The 20178-nt window shown below is 34.7% G+C and overlaps 2 protein-coding genes across 2 annotated transcripts; one reads left to right on the top strand and one right to left on the bottom strand.

Moving 5' to 3' along the window:
• Window positions 1-5466: 5466 nt before the first annotated feature.
• LOC117925132 (protein PLASTID MOVEMENT IMPAIRED 1-RELATED 1-like) lies at window positions 5467-10079 on the bottom strand. Its single transcript, XM_034844014.1, is given in 8 exon segments — window positions 5467-6571; window positions 6574-6732; window positions 6735-6845; window positions 6848-7068; window positions 7184-8825; window positions 8828-9481; window positions 9893-9937; window positions 10022-10079. Coding segments are annotated over 6 exon segments (3444 nt in total). The 5' UTR covers window positions 9480-9481; window positions 9893-9937; window positions 10022-10079; the 3' UTR covers window positions 5467-5912.
• Window positions 10080-15553: 5474 nt separating this feature from the next.
• Window positions 15554-20146, top strand: LOC117924982 (glycerophosphocholine acyltransferase 1). The gene is made up of 8 exons (XM_034843747.1): window positions 15554-15753; window positions 15847-15966; window positions 16436-16493; window positions 16585-16685; window positions 17496-17591; window positions 17677-17770; window positions 19185-19422; window positions 19521-20146. The coding sequence occupies exons 1-8, from the start codon at window positions 15670-15672 to the stop codon at window positions 19954-19956; spliced, it is 1227 nt and encodes a 408-aa protein (XP_034699638.1). The 5' UTR covers window positions 15554-15669; the 3' UTR covers window positions 19957-20146.
• The last annotated feature ends 32 nt before the right edge of the window (window positions 20147-20178 follow it).

The raw sequence follows: 20178 nt of genomic DNA, 5'->3' as shown, positions 1-20178 counted from the left end.
GAATGGAGATTAATGATTGACACTCAAAATGTATTCTTTTCATATTTCAAACCCAAGTTTTATCCCTACATTTATGTGCTATTGATAATATTCTTTTTAACTTGAATTCATGCTAAGTTTGATGTTTGAGTTAACATGTGTATTTAAGTGAAAACATGAGAAAAAGAGAAAAAAAATAGAAATTTTAAGGCTACCTTTGGTTCTCAAAAATATTTTTAAAAAAATTAAAAAATAATAATTATTTTCATATTTGACTGCATTTAAAAAAATTTAAAAATTACCACACAAATGGTCAAGTGAAACTTACATACCCATAAGTTTCGGATACTAAATCAAATAGATGTACCAGGAGGATCACATGTATAATCATAAAATTAACAAAAAAAAAAATTGAGAATAGTTAAGTCTTGGTCTTTATTAATTGAATCAGACTCAAGCTATTCCCCTAGGCATGCAGACATTTCTGATCCAAAGTTTTCGCTTATAAAAATTATATTCAAACACAAGAAGTTGTGTCCATATAACCTCACATGATCTTATTAGAATAAGAACCATCATCCATATGGATATATAGTACCTCCAACATGTCATTTTACTGACACCTCATTGATGTGCCGCCAGCATGATTTTGAAAAAAATATAATAATTATATTTAAAAAACATTTATTAAAATATAATATTTTAAAACTATTCCTCACATTTATTTTTGAGCAAACAACATCCTCCCTGTTGAGGGGGCAACTTCAATGTTATTTAAATTTTGAAGTGGTCCCGACATACCCTCCCTTTTTGGTCAGAAAATATAAAAAGAATGTAAAGAAAAAAGAAAATAAATATGAAAAATAAAAAGAAAAGAAATGATTAAAAACAATTTAAAGATAAAAAAATTAAAAATATATAAAATTTTAACTAATTTAATTATATTTATATTTCTTAATAAAATTAAATATGAGTAAATCATTTTTTTTTTTTTTTGTAATATTTCTTGAACTGTAGTCTCAATTTTTTTCCATTCAAATATGATCTCATTGTTTTTTTTTTTTTTTCACATGTATTCAAACTTGATTCCCTCTAAGATTTTTAATTCACCATCAAAATGGAACAAAATGCACACATTTTTTAAGCAACAAAACCATAGTTTCCCACCAACTAAACAAGGTTCATAAAACTACCCATTTCTCATATTTATTTTTTATACCATATTACAAACAAGACAATTATCCAAAAAATATTTGTACACATTTTTGTCCTTCACTTCACTTTTAAATGTAGAGATAAATTTATTACTAATTTTAAATAAAATAAAAAAAAAGGACACTCTTCAATAATGTTCCTAGCTAAACCCACTCTGCTATATGAATAACGCTACAACACCTCTTTTTCACTCCTCCTCGGAACCATAGAACATAAATCAAAATGGTATTTCTGTCGTTGGAGATGGGGAGTGTGTTTTCTTTTCTTTTTTTTCTTTTCAATGAACTTATCATGTGAAGATTGAAGATTTTAACTCTCTTTTTTAAAAATAAAATCAACCATGATCAGATCATGACTAGTTGAGCCAAGTCACTTGTTCATTACTTGGTCAATCAATAATAATCAATTTGCAAAACCTAGAAATGTCTTTCTGATGGATGGATTCACAGATATGATACCCAATATATATTTGCCCCCTCAAAGATTTATTCATCAATCAAGTGGGGATCAACAAACTTTTTATTGACTTCTGTTAGCCCCAACCCAAGTCAATCACACCCTCTGATCAGGCAAGTCTGAGGAAGCCCTGGAGTAAGAATTCATATCGCTACCTTGATAGCAACCACATGGGTCCCCTCATGAATTCTGGACATACAACAAGGCGTCCTTCTTTGCATCTCTAAGCTTAATCCTTCTCCTTATGACTGTATCACTGAAGCCATGCATGGATTTTCATGTTCATTTGTATGGTACTTGCAGCCTTGCTAACCATGTCAGATGACCATGAAGGGGACTTCAGCGTTTACATATGGAGGCTAATTGGCATTGTTATATTGCTGTGCCTTATCCGTTTCCTCATATGGTGCCAGAAGTTGCCAAGGCTTAGAATGGCAAGAAATGGGAATGGGGATGATGATGGGAGTATCTCAGTAAACATATGGTTGGGACTATTTGGGATCTTTGCCTTGGTTGACTGTATCTGCTTTCTCATATGGTGTGTCCAGGAGGTGCAAAGAATCAGGAGGAGACGTGTTTGATTAATGTACGGCCTCTGAGCTGCCCAGCAGCTTCTTCTTCAGCCATGATCCCATGAAAAGGCCATTTGATTGATGTTAATTACCCTTGTTTTCTATTTTGTCATCATAGTATTGTATACTCATTATGACTCCAAAAACTGCTTGTTTCTTATATCTATCTTCTTACTTGCTTCAGTACTTTGTTCTTCCATCTCCTTCCACAATTGCACAGCTTCTGGGAACCGCAATTTCTGGTTTTCTTCTGTCTTAAAATCTAATCATCATGCTCTTATGGAAATTAAATCCATGTTGATTGAACATACATTTTCAAAACTATGGATACAATTCCAAAATGAATTGCATTACTCCCACGAGAAATGAGGGATATACGACACCGTGAGTTTCCCTGTTTTGCTTCAAAATATTTTTTGATTTTATAAGAATTTCTATCGTATCAATGAAAAAGGAAATTTTACGAAATATTTTTAGAGATAGAACATTTTGGTTTTAAAAAAATTGATGACTGGAAGACCGAGAGTGTAACAGCTTATAAATGGCAGTGTAACATCAGCATGCTTAAATGAAGAACAGAAGAAGATGCCCAATTCAACAAAGAAATGCCTTGCTTCATTGCAGGAAAATATATAGAAAATTGAAGATTAAGTGGTTGGAAAATTCATCCAATTCACCAGAAAATATATGAAGTCATGGTCAAAATCAGAATCACACGGGCCATCTTTGCTAGAACCTACATTGTTGAACAGATTGCATATTAAAGAAGACCGAGAAAGAAAGCTTCAAACGCCGGTTCTGGTAGAGATCCTATCACTTTCATCACTCAAAAAGACAAGAAAATTGGTGGAGGATGTCTATAAAATCCTTAGAAGCATTGGCAACAAAGACCAGAAATGTTAAATCCTTATTGCATGAGAGCCCGAATGATATGAATTAAATGAATATAGACTGTTTCAAAGAACAAGAATTAGGCTGCACATAGACTTGCTTACAAAGATATGCATTTACAGAAGAGGAAAAAGATGAAACCATAGAAAAACCTGGCGTCAACAGTCTTTACAACCATTGGGGAGAAGCAGACTAGTTGAGCCAATTCTAATTTCATCTGATTCCACCAACTCTACTAATAGCAAAGATATTGTTGAAGCCTCCTTTGGATAATAACTTTCCTTGTTGACTCAACCTTTTTCTTCAACTTTGAATCCTCTATCATTGAAGCTTGATCTAAACAACTACAATCTCTAATGTCCACAAGCTTTTCCTCTAATTAATGTTCATGGATTGGAAGGTTTCATTATTGACACAAAGCCTTGTCATGAGCAATATGTTTTAACTCATATTAGTGCTTTTCGAACAAAGGTTACTTATCATATCAATCTCCATTATATAAATTGAACTTGACTCGATTGTTTTCTAGTTAGTTGATCACTTTCCTCGATTCTTGAATCTATCTACAATCATATTATTGATGCACTACTTCATATGAGGTTTAGAGAACACTTGAACGGCTGTTCACTATTGAATCTAAGTTTAGAATACTGCAACTTTACTATTTGTTGCAGTCCACTTGCAAAGGCTCCATGTCAATTGCTAACTACATATTGAAGTTGGGAGGAATTGCACACCTTCTACTATTGGTCAAGTCATATAAATCGATGAGAAGCTTGTCATGTATATCATCAAAGTTTTGAATAGTGAATATGATCTCATTAATTTGACATCTCATAATGAAGTTGTTTCACTAGATGTAGTATAATTTTTGTTGCAAAGTTGAAGATATGTATTGAGCAACAAAGTTATGTTGTTTCTAATGCACAAGAACATTTAGCAATGGTGGCAAAAGTGGTAGAGGTAATGATGGTAGGCCAACTTGCCAGCTCTGTGGCAAGGCTTGACATGTGGTAGCAAAATACTGTCACAAGTTCGGCATTAGCTTTACTAGAAATACAGTTTGAATTGTCATGGTAGGAAGTTCTCAAGGAGGTGGCCAATATCAAGTTCGCATAGCCTCTCTTCCTATATAGTCGATGATCCAAATTGGTAAATAAACAGTGGTGCTACTAATCACATCACTACATGCCTCAACAATCTTACTATCAAGGAGAACTTTAAAGGCAATGAGAAGCCCATTATAAGTAAGGAACAAAATATTAACATTGAACATGTTGGTTCTACTTCTTTTGCCTCGCATAACAGTTCCTAATCTTTATATCACAAAAATAGTTATCGTGCACCTACCATAATCAAGAACTTGTCGAGTATTTCTAAGTTTATTAATGATAATAATGTTGTTGAATTTTATATTGATTATATCTATGTGAAGGAATTAGAGACAACCACTCTTGCAAGGCACTCTTGGGAATGGTAAATGGGTTGTATAAGGTAAATGCATCAAGCCCTCACTCAAGATTTTAGTCTCCTTTGCTTCTCAAAAAATGTTGTTTTGCCATCTCTGTACTAAATTGAATCAACCAGTTCAAACTTTTCAACTTCTATGTTCACAAATAAATGTCTTGGTATTGGTTTGAAACCTTGTCTTCATGACTTCAGGATCACTGAACACTGCTTCATACTAATACATTGAAATTGTTATTTGAAGACACAACTTCAAGACAATATACTAGAATTGTCATATACACTTGCTTGAAGCTTATTTGGCACAAATGTCATAATTCTGTCAATAGTTTTGAAGTTACCTTAAAGTTATCAAAAATCCTTCAAGCTCTTCCCAATACGTTCATTACACCTTCTAATCCTAATCTATTTTCCGAAAGGTATATATTCAGAACAATCCTTTTAACAAATAAAAATAACCCACCTGCAGAACAACTCTAGCGTTGCGTTTACGGTTGTTATACTTTTCCCTAAAGGGTATAGCTTTTCTTGATTCATTATCACACTAACCTGCTTCCAATTGATCATATTCATCTTCTTTCAACACATTGTGCTCTTGTGGCATAAGCGTTACTTGTGGTTAGACAAAGAACAACAATTATTTGAAAGTGGAACAATGAAGAAATGCCAATGTAACTTTAACAAGCAAAAGTTACCCAATTCAACAAAGAAAAAGATGGATTAATTCATGCCAGGAAAGTAGGAACTTGATGATTGGATGGATGGGAAATTCTTCCAACAAGAAAATATATGTAGCTATGGTCAGAATCAGAGTAATATTCCCATAGGCACTGCAGTTGAATAAAGTGCAGGTGAGTAACAAATGGAAAGAATGAAAGCACATTATGGTGGTAGAAAGTTTCCTTTTTTTTTCATCACTCAAAAACAAGCCAATGAGCAGAAGCAGAAATGTTTCTTTTTAAATGAGAACCCTAAAATAACATGACATGCCTTGCTGCTCGTTCAAAGGACATAAATTATACTCCATATAAGCATGCTTACAAAACAGATGCATTTACAAAGGAGGAAAGAAATATAGTGAATGAAACCATCTATCTTTACCTTCTATCTAATGGAATGCATAATTTTAAACCATCTCTGAAAGTAAATACAAGGGCCTCCGTCACAGCCTTCATCAACCTCATATAATCTCATGGAAAATCTCTCCACTGACAGCAGTCACCAACCTCTTGAGGTTTCAAGGACCAGGGGTCTGATATCACCATTCCCATAGAAAAGTAACCAATTTGGGTTAATATCCCTGTTCAAATGGATTTAAATTGGACAATCCACTCAGCACAACCTGATAGTTTCGTTTGGGAAGATAACATTGGGGTTCCTTATATGTGGATTCAAAGCTGCCAATTCCTTCCACTTAGCCCCCGTACCATGAACACGAGATGAGATGCTCCATAAGGTTTCACCAGGCTGCACTGTAGTTGTTGCTGGGGAAGTGGATTTACTCACCGCCTTTGACTTCATAAATGGATGCTTATTGTTCTTCCCCATTCCATTTGCAAGCAGCCAACGAGAACCAGACTGTTGCTGAGTCGAGGTACCCCAAAGTTTCTTCTTACCAGGCTCAGTCTTCAGACCAGCAACATGGACTTCAGTAATTTTGAACTGAGGAATGGCTTCCTCAGAAATTTGTTCTTCTTTCTTCTCATCCTTCACATCCTCCTTTGCCACTGACACAGACTCATCATCCTCTTCTTTACTGTTCCCCACCAGTGAAACTGTACTGTATATTTTTGGCTTTGGTGGAACAAACACTCTTTCCACCTGAATAAGAGCAAGCATTGGTGTACCAACTGGCTCATAGTTCCGAAGAGGATCACGAAGCTGCACCATTAGGGCCACTGTGAAGTTGTTCCCCAACAAACCACACTTTCTACCTGAACCTCTGCCCCGCCTTCTCTCTCCCTTGGACCCTCCACGAATAAATCCAAGGAATTCGCATGATGGGCTGCAAGAATTTTTGAAGTTCGCTCACTGATTTGATCTTCATCACCAATTTCACCAGAGTCCAGCCTCATCCATTCATCAAGTGTTAGTGAAAGACCCATTAATCCATCTAAATCATTATCAACATCTTTGATGTCCAACAGTTGCAACCAGCAGCTCCCTCCAAACCAAGGGAGCCAGTGATGTTCACCCCCTTTCCCTTGAGGGCTGAAATTTCCCCAATAGACTGTGCACTGATGTTCGAAGGTGCATCCTCCTCCACATGCCAGATTGGATTCTGAGCCCTTCAATTGATAGAGCTTCAATCTTATCCATTGCCAAAGGAGCAAGATCTTCTAGAGATACGTACTCTGAGCCCACATCACTGCCTAAGGAGCTTGAATTTAACTTATTAGATCTGGAAGCAGATGATTTTCCTGTAACTCTCTTTTGTCCACCAGTTACATCTTGCCCAGCCTCTGATCCAAGCTGTAATAAAGATTGCCTGCATCAAGGAATACAATTTTAAAATAAAAATACTATTTATCAAAAACACACAAGAAGAAAATATAGTGCTCCAGATCCCAGAGCAAAAGAAATGCTAAACTGAACTCACAAACCTCTCAGGTGCCTCCAAACTGGGCACAGTTTCCCATGCTATTTGTTGCATTGTCCTCCCAGTTATATCTTCCAAAGGCATTAACTTATTTGCCTGAGTAGAAAGCTTTTCAATCCCAACTGAAGCCAAATTCTGTAATATGTCCATTATACCAGAACCCATGTCAGCAGGCACCACAACTGGACTGGAAACCTGCATGATCAAGCTCCCACCACTTTTGGCATTCTTGAAAAGTGAGGGATTCATAGACCGCACAAATCCTCCATTCTTTGTCTGAATGAATGGACCTAAGCCTTCCCCAAGATCAGGCAATTGGAGTGGCTCTTCAAGAGCAGGATTGATTGGGCTTCCAAACCCACCAGAGCTGTTACGTGGAGAACCCTGAAAAGCCTTCTCATTCAAGCCCCACTCACGCATTAAAGCTTCTGTCTCCAAGTCTTCCAAAACTTTCGCTCTTGTGTTGTTCCTCAAGACTTGACTTGGTAACCAATGCTCATCCCCAGGGGCTTGGACCGCCGATGAAAATTTAAAATCCTCAGATAAGTTCCCCAACCCAAATCCAGTTGGAGCATCATCAGAAAATTCTCCCAGGTTCCCATCTCCAACATCAAAATCAAACAAAGAACAGCCAGAAGCTAGGGTATCCTTTTCAAATTGTCTCAAGAGACGTTCCCTGGGCGACTCAGGCTCACTTTCAGAACTCAATCCAAATGGACTATGCTCAATCCCCAGCATATCTAAGAACTCACTTGCCACAGACTCCGTAACATCATCCAAGCTAAGTGCCTTTTTTCCCTTCCTATCTGTTTTATAATTTGATTTAACTTCCATGTGACTCTCATCTTCTTTAAGAAAATCCAACGCTTCCGTCTCCAAATTTGACATGCTATTTAGAACTGAATCTAATTCTTTCATGAGTGACTCTTTTGTGCATAGATCATTCTCTATTGATTCACAATCCTGTATCACAAGCTTATCACTAGAGCTACCATATTCCTCATCCTGGGAATCAAGCTTAGGGTCCTCTTCAAGGACTACATTAATACCACTGTTGATGTCAACAATATCAAGACTCCCCACAGCAGAAACATTAGAAGCCTTCACAGTATCTTCTTCTGGTCTTACCAGTTCCTTTGACAATATTTCTATCCCTTGCTCAATTACGGAAAATTCATTATCTTCTCCCTCATTTTCAATATTTTGTTGACTAGAATCAGGCAAAGAATTGGAATTTGGTTTGAGAGCCTCAACAGGTTCAGAGAAATTATCAAGTTCAGGCCTATAATCAACTGAAGCATCCAACTTGCATTCATCTAATTTCTGATATAACAGATTTAAAGAGCTAGAGAGTTCTGACCTTGACATTGGCAAAACCTCATGAAGAATTTTTATGCCTTCCACAGATTGAGAAGAGGCAGGATGTCTCGGAACGAAGTTTTCAGGAAGACTTCCACCACGCTTTATTTTGCTTATATTAGCACCTTGATCAAATTTTGTCACTGATTTCGCAATACTCAAATTATTCTGCTTCAAATTGAAAAGCTCAGGGACATTCTTGTTGGTAGGCGGAATGAAATTATCACGTATCACCACATAGCCAAAACTAACATTCATTGTAGCACCTTTAGCCTTGCCCGCTAGTTAAAACTAGTTGTCCACTTTCCTGAACTCTTATCATCTTCTAATTCCTCCAGGGTAACTGGAAGCAACTTTGTGAGATCAACCCGATGCTTTCCCAAATCAAGTTCAGGAGCACCAAACACCGATGCATAAAGCAGGAAATGTTTAGCTTCATATTTAGCCGAGTGGTGGGGTCCATTCCTACTACCATAGACTGAGCAAGTATGGTTCAATTTCTCTTCAAATTCAGCGATTCCTCGGGAAACCCTTGCTGGATGAGTCACCAACTCTCCATCCTTCCTCTTCCAGTGCACAGTGAGACTACTATCATTCAAATTCGATGGCAACCCTTCAATCAAATGGACATGGAGAGAAAAACAACAATTGAACCTCCGGTTTCTGATATGGGACAAGGACTTTAAGGCTTTCCAACTCCAAATGGATTTCTTCTCTTTCTGTTCTGGATCTTCTTTGGCATACTTGGGCTTCGATTTGGAATCCATCAAGTGGTTCTTTCCAGCAGATTTGGATCGTGCATTGGAGGCAGAATACAAACCCCTTGGAGGATTTTTGGCCGAATAAAGGGTTTTATTTATTTTCTCCACCTCAAGCAATAACTTTGCATTCGCAGAATCACCATCACTTCTTTTCGCAGCTTCAGCTTTTGAAAACATCATCTCTTCACAAAACCAAAAATCAAATTAAAACAATAATAACAACACTCAAATTAGACACAACCCACAATCCCAATTCACCACATCACTCTAACTCCAAAATTCAATTTCTGCTCCGTTTGTTTCCACTAGAAAGTTTTTCCCGAGAAAATAAAACAAATCCCCGTTGTAAAGAGATGATTTCTTCACCCCGAAGCTAAAAGAAAAAAGCAGGATAATTCTCCTCCAGTTTCATTCTAACAATCCCACGAAGGTTAAAAATCATTTTCCCGGAAAATCTTTCCAGGAACTACTGTCCCCGGAAACAAACAAAGCCCAGTGATCCAATTTTCTCCAATTAAAATGCATAAAAATCAAACCCAATTGCACAAACCAGATATCAAACTTAAAACCAGAAAATAAATCTTAGTCCTTACCGGTGACTGAATTAAAACCCCAGACTACTCCACTGAATTCATATCCTGCTTTTGCATAACCCAAATTTCAGATTCAAAATAAAAACACAGGAGATAGAGGGAAGCAAGAAGAGAAATCGAAAATCTTACATAGGAGAGTTGGGATGCAAGAGCCGCGTATGCCTCGCCGATTCTATGATGATGTTGTCCTCTCTGTCGTCTCTATCTTCTTGTCTCTTTCCAAACCCAAAATTTAAAAACTATCCCAAAATGCCCCTCCATCTTTGTGGATTTACAACTCTCTCCTGTATTTTTTTGCCCTTTTTGCTCTATTGACAACCTAACATTTGAGTTTTTCTATATTTGTACCACTTGAATGAGAAATTTTTTTAATTGTGAAAAAATAATTTAAGCTTAAGACTTGTCTTCCTCCTGTCAAATTTGTGGATTAAGGATGTATAAACAAAATTTTAATATAGTCAATGAGGTTACTTGTTTGAAAACCCTAGATTGTGATCCAATTGTACAATTGATTTCCTTCTCAATTTGGTATTGCTTAACAATAATGTTTTTTTAATTGATATAAAAGATTTTTGGTTAAAAGTTTTAGAAATTGTTTTAAGTATATTTTTTATTTAATTATAAAAAAATAAAAAGATAAAAAGATAGATGTTGTAATTTTTTTTTTCTTTTTTTAATTAATTAGTTAATATGAATGAAATAATCCCTAAATTTGTAAATTTAATCATTCTCATATTTTTTTTAAAAATAACCAATTTTTTATATAAACATCTTTTGTTATTTCAAGTATTTATATGTAGGTTTTAAAAAAATATATTATTTTTATAAATAAATAAAAAATGGGTCTTCAAATACCTTTTTTATCAAATAACTTTTTTTTATATATATTTCTATTTTACTTTTTATATGCAGCAAAATAGATGAGAAATGATCTTCGAGGTAAGTAATAACTATAAAATCTATAGAGAAGATAGCAAGATATTGGATCCTAAACTATCTTGAGGAAGCTCATACACATTAAATACATAAATTTAATACAATATCTAACTAGTGACACATATAACGAGATCGATATTATCAACATTATGTCATATAAATGATCAAATTGATCCTAATAACTCAAGGAATAGATCATTTACAAATAGAACTCAAAATTACAAAAAAAAAAATACTCTTTCTATTTGTTGCCCATTTTTCTAATATTTTTATTAATTTAATATTAACATATAATATCTAACATCGATTAAGAGAAAAATTTTAGAAATTATACATGTATTAAACTTCTTTAACCATAAAGATGTATTTTAAAATCATAAAGACTAAATGATTTAAAGCAAATAATACTTACGAGAAGTGAAATTTATATAAATCATTTATTATGTCACATTAACAAGGAATGAAATCGGTCGTAATAACTTAAAGAGTCAAATTCCTCTTAAAAATACATTAAAATCTATAAGGTAAATTGAAAAATTAGTAGATCTTCACAAAAATAGCATTTGGCAAATTTTTTCACCCATCACTTTTTTTTCTAATTTTGTTTTTAATTAATCACTAAAGTGTCTGCAAATATTATTTTTTTTCACCTTTCTTTTATCTTTGAAAATTTTATAAGAAAAAAAATGAGGTTAACAATAAAAATCACAAGATCATTGAGGTTGAGATTGGGAAGAAGAGGTAATATGAAAAAGGATGTGGCACTATTGGAATTAGAGCAAAATAAACATTTTGTCTTTCATCCAAATCCAAAAGGTTTTTGGTTGAAGACATGTGGAAAGCCTTGCTGTCCTATTGGGTCTCTGCAAATACTTTGCTTGCTTCCCATCGAGATTTGGTAAACCACTACTTTAAGCTTAAGCTCAAGGTGAGACTGAAGGATCTCAAAGCACCTGCAAAGTTGCAATAAAAGTGAATATTCCTACCTTCTATGACCAAAAGACCCCATCGTTAAAATTAGTTTTTTAATTTATATGTATATAGAGAGAGAGAGAGAGAGAGAAAAGAGGAAAGAAACTTCAAAAAAAATAAAAATCGAACGTAAACGTTAAAATATTTTATGTGCTCCAAAATAATTTTTTCTTTCGTTGTTAAGTTTTCCATTATATTGAAGGACAGAGGTTAACTAATGCAAATTAATAACTTAGATTTGTGATAATTTATATAATACATGGGCTTGGAATAAGAAGGATATGTTACAAAAAAATTGTGAACTCTTCATACAAAAATCGATGAATCAAAAGAGATTTGAGTAATTGAAAAAATTAAAAGATGAATTTTACTTTAAAGATACATGTTATAAAAATAGTTTACTTAATGAAATTTTTTATCTGAATGGGAATTGAGAAAATCCTTGAGATATGTATAAAAAAAATTATAATATTTCATTTTTTACAATTTTTTGAATTTAAAATCAAGCATTTATATATTGTAATAAACGATTCCATCTTTTGTGACATCCCACATCTGATAAGAGGAAAGTTCCTTATGCTATATAAATATAGACTTTTTTTAACATTGTAAACTTGTTTTTAAAGCCGTGAAAGTCCATTTGGGTTCAAAGTGAACAATATCTATACAGTTGTAAACAGACCATTACAAATGGTATCAAAGTCGATTTATGACCTCGATGTAGGGGTTTGTTTGGCCCCACAAGGGTATAACATCCCACATCGAATAGAGAGGAAAGTTTCTAACCCATTTGAGTGTTGTGATTGGGTCGTTACAAAGTTTATAATAAAAAAGAGGAGTCATAAAGGGTTGTTCAAATCATGTATATTTGAAATTCCTTGATATTTTTTATTCTTTTCCTATTATCCATTACTTCCAAAATTGAAATGCAGCCTTGCATATTTGTATTATTAAAAAGGGAAGAATGAAAATCATTATGTGTAATAAATAGGTTCAAAATGAGATATAAATAAGGTCCCATTTGGGGAGACAATTATCATCTCAGCAGCCAGCAGCCATGGAGGCTGATGGAGATGAGTCCCGTTAGGAGGTTGGTGAGTTGGTGGGGGTCAAATCCTCTCCATATCCTTCATTTTCCTAGGCATCTATCTCATTGTCAATTTCTATGTGTGGATGCCAAAAAATTAGAATCATTCTCTTTTGAGCAAAAAGGAAGTTTCACCATCACTAATCTATCTTTTTTCTTTTAGCATTAATTATTAATTTTTTAATATATATTTTGAGTGTTAATTATAGAACAAAAGATATCATTTGAATTTTTTATTTTATTTCTTTATATTTAATTATATTCTTATTTAAGGTCAACAATATATTTAAATAAATAAATAAAATAAAATAACCTTTCAACAAATATCATTAAATAATAGAATTACACATCAAATTTTGAATGATTCATGCAATTATTTCTCCTGCATGCTTTGTTTTATAATTTCAAAGAAGAATAAAGGAAAAGTTAATCATTTCATTAGAAAGGTGACTCCAATTTTTTTACTATAAACTAGTCCCAAGAGCTTTGTCTCCCTCCCACCTAAAATTTGAAAAAACAAAAAATTTGGATATTCCCTCCCTTGAGAATCACGTGCCCATGTGCCTTCACCCTTTTTAGAGGATTCTTGGAAGCATTGGGTTACACTTTTTTCTTCTTTTTTGTTTTTTTTTTTTTTTCTTTTTTGTGTTTATTTAATTGGTAATAGGGTCAAACCCCAAACCAATTGTGGCCCACCCCAATATTCAAATTTACGAGCCAACTCGTGTTGATCAGCTGTGATGGGCTGACCTATTTTATGGGGTTAGATTATTCTCAAAACAGCCCATTTTAAAAAAATAAAATTTGTCACACGTGTTTTTTAAGTCAAAATACAATTTTTTAGAATAAAAAATAAACTATTAATCAATAGGTCGTATTACAGACTTTAAGGCCGACCTATCCGGTTGGGCCTGAGTTTTGGAATTGACCGGCAGAATACATAACTCGCCCCAAAATTAGCTGCTGGTGGCATGGCCCAGCCAGGCCCGGCCCAGAATTTTGCCTGCCCCTCGGAAATGGTAGAATGAGGTTGGGCTTGTTCGCAGCCATTTGGCCCATGTGTATTCACTCTTGAGTTGATTGTACATGTAGAAATCTGTCTACAATTGGCCCATTTCTAGATTATGATTTCTCGAAATTTTTTTAAATGAATTCATCTTTTTAAGAGATAATTTTGTGTAAATATAAACTTGGTTCTAGGAAGATACCTCCTATTTAATTATTATAGCATGAAATCTCATTTTGCAACTTAATTCTCAATCGAATTCGAAGATTTATTCACTTAGGTAAATTCAAATATTAATTAAGGGAAAACATTAAGATATTGAATTAAACATCAATCGAACTTCCTATCTCGGCTATTGAATGTGTACGACAAAATTAAAATCTATTAAAGTGTGGTATAAGTAAATAGGATCAAAATGTAAAAACATAAATAACCAAGATTCGGATATAAAGTCATGAGATCTAAAAATACACACATAGCATCACATGATTGATGCTGTATATTCGATACTCATCGCAAAAGTAATTTTTGATGTCGTGTTATAACTATTAATCAAAAATTAAAAATGGAACTCTTTTCTTAAGCTAAATGAGTGGAAACATTGAGAATTAAATTGAAAGTGAAAATTTGGTATGAAGTAAATCTGGCAAGGAGTGAAAACATTGAATGGGGGATGTGAAGGCATTTTCAATGAAAAATTGGAAAATGTGAGCTTTGAATTCTCATTGGATTTGTGAAAAAGATGAGCTTCCAATGAGCTTAAATGCAAATGTCTTCCTTGGAGAGCGGAAAACATAATATCTAGAAGCCAATGCGCTTATCTCCTGCCACCTTCTTGGCAGCTCCATCCAGATTCCAGGCAACATTCACTTCTTGCCACTCAAGACCCACCCCAACCCAACTCAACCTTTTCTTTCATTACTGCTGAATGAGTATCACAATGAGCTATAAACTCTGGAAAATTTACGTTGATTTAAAAAAATGTTTTTAACTTAAAAAGCATTTTTTTAAAAAAAATATTTAATAAAATTTAAAAATAATGAGACCTTTTTATTACGGTATCATAAATTTTATTTCATTTTTTACTATTATAAATATAAATATTAACTTATTTTCAAATCTAACAAAATAATCCAATCTATATTCTATAAAAATCATAAACGAACATCAGTGAGCATCCGTCCATACCTTCACTCACATCATCATCCATCATCCATCATCATCATCACATGATTGTCATGTCTCATTGTCTTTTCTACATGTACTCCATCAGGGATGGGATAATTTCCACTAAAGAAAAAAGATAAAATAAAAAAATGATGGGCCCATATTCTATTATTGCACCCACTATATTAAAATATAAAAAATAAATAGATTTTTCAAAAAAAAAAAAAAAAAAAAAGGAAAAAAGAGGAACTACAGGGCTTGTGCCTAAAGCAAGTCATCCCAAGGCCCAAATTTCATGTAAAGCTTCCTGAAACCATGCAAGCTCACCAACAATCCAACGGCTCATGATCATGCACCAACCATTCGTAACACGTCGTTTGCCACGTGTATGGCTAAGGTAACATCGACTTACGCGTAAAAAAAATGAATAAAAAATAATAATTAAAATAAAAATAAAAAATTCAACTTCTTCGTATAGAAGAAAACAGAGGCTTTCGTTTTGTCAAAAGCTCGTCTCTGCGACCAACCACCGTATAAATTAGAACCCACCACCGATTTTCTTCGAGTTTTGCTCTCTGGCATTCGCTTGCTTGCTCTTTCTAGAAACCCATGGCGAGCAACGAGGAGGCTGTGGAGGAGGCAAATGGGGACTCATTTCTGGCGGTGAAGCAGAGATTGAGGGATCGGTCCAAGGTGAGGAGGGTGCTTTTGAGTTTTTATTTTTTGGGGTCGGTGTTGGAGGCATTGTTGGTGGTTTGCTTGAATTGGGTATGTTTGGTTTTGCAGAAAGTGGCTCAGACGAAGGAGATGTTGTCGAAACAAGCTGTTCAGACGAAGGAGATCTTGTCCAAACAGGCCGTTAAGATCGCTAAGCAAGCTGAAGAGCACGAAAGATTCATCAACAAGGCAGGGTTTTTTTTTTCTTTTTTTTTTCGCCTTTATTTGTCTGCAGTGGTTGAATTAATGGGTTTCCGGGGTCGGATTGATCCATTACTGTATCGGTGGTCATGTTCTTCCTGTTGTTTTGATTAGTTTTTTCATGTTTGATCATTTGGGTGGGTGACTATTTGGTAGTTTTAATCTTTTATATGCTGCTGTTTCGATTAGTCATTTCAAGTTTGATCATTTGGGTTAGTGAATATATTGTAGTTTTTAGCTTTTGTATGTTGTTTTCGATTAGTTGTTTCATGTTTGATCATTTGGGTGAGTGTACACATTGGAGCTTTTAGCTTTTATAGTTTTCAGCTTTGAATTTGTTTCTGTTTTTATATCCATCTTAGTTTGTTGATTTGTTTGTTTCCTGTTTGATCATTTGAGTCAGTGAATATTAAAGTATTGAAAGTTAGCTATATGTTGATTTGTTTTTCTTGTTTAGGTAACTCATCTATTGGGGGTTCTCGGGTTCGGTGCATTTTGCTTCCTCTTGGGTGCAAGTGAGTGAAATTCTTTGATTGATAAATCAATTAGAATTAATTCATCTGAAAATTTTATTAATTTGTTTGTTGATTCTTTTTCATACCCAAGGGCCACAAGATATTCCATATGTGTATTGTTTGTTCTACTTCATCTTTGTTCCTCTCCGATGGATCTATTATCGGTTCAAGAAATGGCATTATTATCTTCTGGTAAGCCCTATCATACCCCAACCATCTATTGTTCAGTTTAACACATTTAGTTATTATTATTATTTTTTTTGAAAATACAAAGGGGTTTTCTAACTGAGGAAGTGGCGATTTTAGTATTGGAATTTACTTCATATATGGGTAGAACTTGGTTGGAAGTTACTAATTAGTACTTCTGAGATTATGCGACAAGTGGATTTTTTCCTTTAGTTTAATTGTGACTTTCCTTAAAAATGCTAAATTGAGATTTAATTACTAGAGAGACAGTGGATTAGAAAAGGGAATGGTAAGTTGCAGGAAAAAAATATAGGAGAAATAGCCGGCATCCCAATGGTAACTTTGGACCACATCCACATTCATTGTCATGTTTTGTTGAGTCAATTCCATGCCACAAGCAAGCAGGAGGAATGCATGATGTAGATAGCTAGTGCAGAAAACTCCTTAATTCTTTATGAAGTTAAATCTTGAGAATGTGAATGATGAAAAAGGATAAGTACTTGGAATAACACTTTATTGAGTTCAGGGGAGTTAGGCCAACGCTTCAGTATTTTTCTTATTTTGCTGAACATATTTTCTACATGTGAAACAATTTGCTATTGCAAGCTTGGTAGGAATTTTCTGCAACAGTCGATCACTTAATCACCTTGAATCAATTCTCTTCTGCTCAAAAAGCTTTTTGAATGCTAGAAATTTCAATCACTTAGATGCCAACCTATGTCTTTCTCTTCTCTTTCTTTTTTTTTTTAAGTTCTTCTTAGTTGATCTGAAAGTGAGAAATGACTTCAAGAATGGGATTTTTCATGCATTGCACAGGATTTCTGCTACTATGCCAATACAATTTTCTTGGTCGTGCTTCTTCTATATCCAAAGAATGAAAAACTTTTCATGGTTTGCTTCTCATTTGCAGAGGTAAGCAAATTCTCCTGGGTTTGCACCATTTTGATGGCGTTATGTTCATTATCACCACACTTAACTCTGTTGGATGCTGCTGTAGGGACCATTAGCCTGGGCATTGATTGTTTGGCGTTGTAGCTTGGTGTTCAGTTCTGTTGACAAAATTGTTAGTGTCCTTATACATCTGTTACCTGGTGAGTTGGACCTCCTTCTTGGTTTGGGCATAACTTTGAAAGCAAGCTCCTGTCCCATGAAAAAAGTAATTTAATTTATCTATTTCCTACCAACTTTAACTGAACTGATATCAAAATTTTGAACCTTGGTCAACGTGACATCAGTGTCCACATGCCCCTCATAAGTTTGGGCATTAAAGAAGAGTACAAAAATTTGCTAAATACTAAGTGTGTGTCCTTGTCTTATGGAAACTATTCACCAATTGTGAAGTTTTATAAGTTATAATCATGCATGCTCTCCTAAAATCTTAGGAGTTAGCATATGCAACGCCTCCTGATTGTCTTGGAGCACTACACAATTGTGCATGTGTTCATCACTTTACATTTTATTCAGCTTTAGGAACATCTGTTAGTATTTATTATTCAGGAGCCAGTACTTGGCTGCATTTTTTAAAAACTGGTAGGTATGGCCAGCTGGACCCATTGATGGTTTTTATGGTCTGTCTAACCCTCTAATCCATGGTCAAACTAAACTGTTTTAAATTGGAAGAAAGCCACTTGGACAAGTGGTCAAATTGCCAAGTTCCAATTCATGTGATCAGTGAGCAGACTCTAAGAATCAGATGGTTATTTAACAAAATATAATGTGGGCTTTTAGCATCCATCTTCTTTCTTTCTTTATCCACTCCCCAACCTTAAAGAAGTGACCCAGTTTGAAGTTTTGGAATGCAAGGATGACAATCAATTTCTTCTCTCTCTAGTCTTACATTACTTGCTTTTTTTTTTTTTTTTCTAATTCTCCATTCTTGTTCTTTTTTACTCATTGATTCTCATGATTTATAATTTTTCCTAATTTACCTTTTTCAATTATTTCTAGGCAGCAAACGCCAAAGATTCATACATCTGTTAAAATTTTCTTATGCATTTTTTTCTCTGATTAAAACTGACGAGCTTTTATTAGGAACAAAATCAGTTTTACATATTCTTAGGAACATTTAAGCTTGAATTGTTTTGTTTGATAAATTTAGACTGATTAGCATACTATTAATTATTAATAGTTAATATCTTTCCAACCTCATCATGATGTCCAAGTTTGATTTTCGTCAGCCAACCAGTTGAACCAGTGAATAGTTTCTAAAACATTGTTTTATGGCTTTGCAGGGTCCTGTTGTTCTTTTTATATAGTGTTGGTGCTTGTACATGTATTAGTGGTTGTCAAAAAAGAACTGAATTGCATTTATCATTGACATTTCAAGAAAAATCCAGACTTCCACTTAGTTATTTTAAAATAAATTGGTCAGTGAAACCCTTGGGCAGTTAATTTTCCTCATACATAGAAGTGTGCAAATTATGGTTGAATCATAACATTTTTGGGGACTCCATTGGTGAGTTATCACCTTAATACAGGAACTTAAGGTGCTGATTTTTTTTTCAGGGATTGTCTTCTTTACTATTCGATGGTGGAATCCCACAACCTTTGAAGCCATGCATCCTGAGGGAACTGCCCACAGAGCTTCATGGCCTTATGTGGAAGACAAATCCTACCTGTGGACATGGCTGTTTGTGGTTCCCTTAGCAGCTTACACACTCTGGCAAGTTCTCTATTTTCTCATTGTTAATGTCCTACGCAGACAGAGGCTGTTGAGAGATCCCGAAGTCATGACTTCCTACAGGTTGTCTTCTTTTCTCATCTCAATCACTCACAAAACTAGAAGGCCCAGGATTATTTTGTGATTTGAATTCCAACTTGGATGACTTTATGGTTTGACAGGGAGCTCTCCAAAAAAGCCCAGAAGGCAAACAATATATGGTGGCGTCTAAGTGGTCTGCTCGGGGATCAGAATCGACTGTTGATGTATATCTTGTTCCAAGGTGTATTCACTGTAGCAACAACAGCACTCACAGTCCCCATCTTCTTGTCATATGAAATGCACGTAGTTTTCCAAATACTTAAGGTCTCTGCAACTGTATGGAATGGAGGAAGCTTTCTACTAGAAGTGATGCCAAGGCAGGTGATTCTCAAGGAAAAGAAGAAATCAGAGACGCAGCCAGCCCAAACACTACTGGTTCCATCTGCAGAGACGGATCAGCCTGATCAATCCCCACTAGTTGATTATTTGAAGGAGAATGGTAGTCAGCAAGATCAATCCTCACTTGTCGAAACCTCGGAGGAGATGAACAGCTCTGCTGAGCCACATCCTTCGTAGCAGCTGCATACCAAATAACATCAACATCTGTGTAGAACTGTGTTGTGCCCCATGAGAGGGAACTTTGTTAGCTCATCTAAGCTGTAGTTGTCTGAACTTCGTTTTACAAATCAATGATAGCGTTCTGTTTATTTAGATGGGATTTACACCCAGTTTCAATAGAAAGGAAGTGTAAGAGAACTTATTTTCATTTTTATTTTTTTAATCTTTTAATGTACTATT

Source organism: Vitis riparia, chromosome 11 (genome assembly GCF_004353265.1).
Source record: "Vitis riparia cultivar Riparia Gloire de Montpellier isolate 1030 chromosome 11, EGFV_Vit.rip_1.0, whole genome shotgun sequence".
In the NCBI taxonomy this organism is placed as follows: Eukaryota; Viridiplantae; Streptophyta; class Magnoliopsida; order Vitales; family Vitaceae; genus Vitis; species Vitis riparia.
The sequence above is the reverse complement of the archived record's forward strand: the minus strand, read 5'-3'. Positions and strand labels throughout refer to the sequence as shown.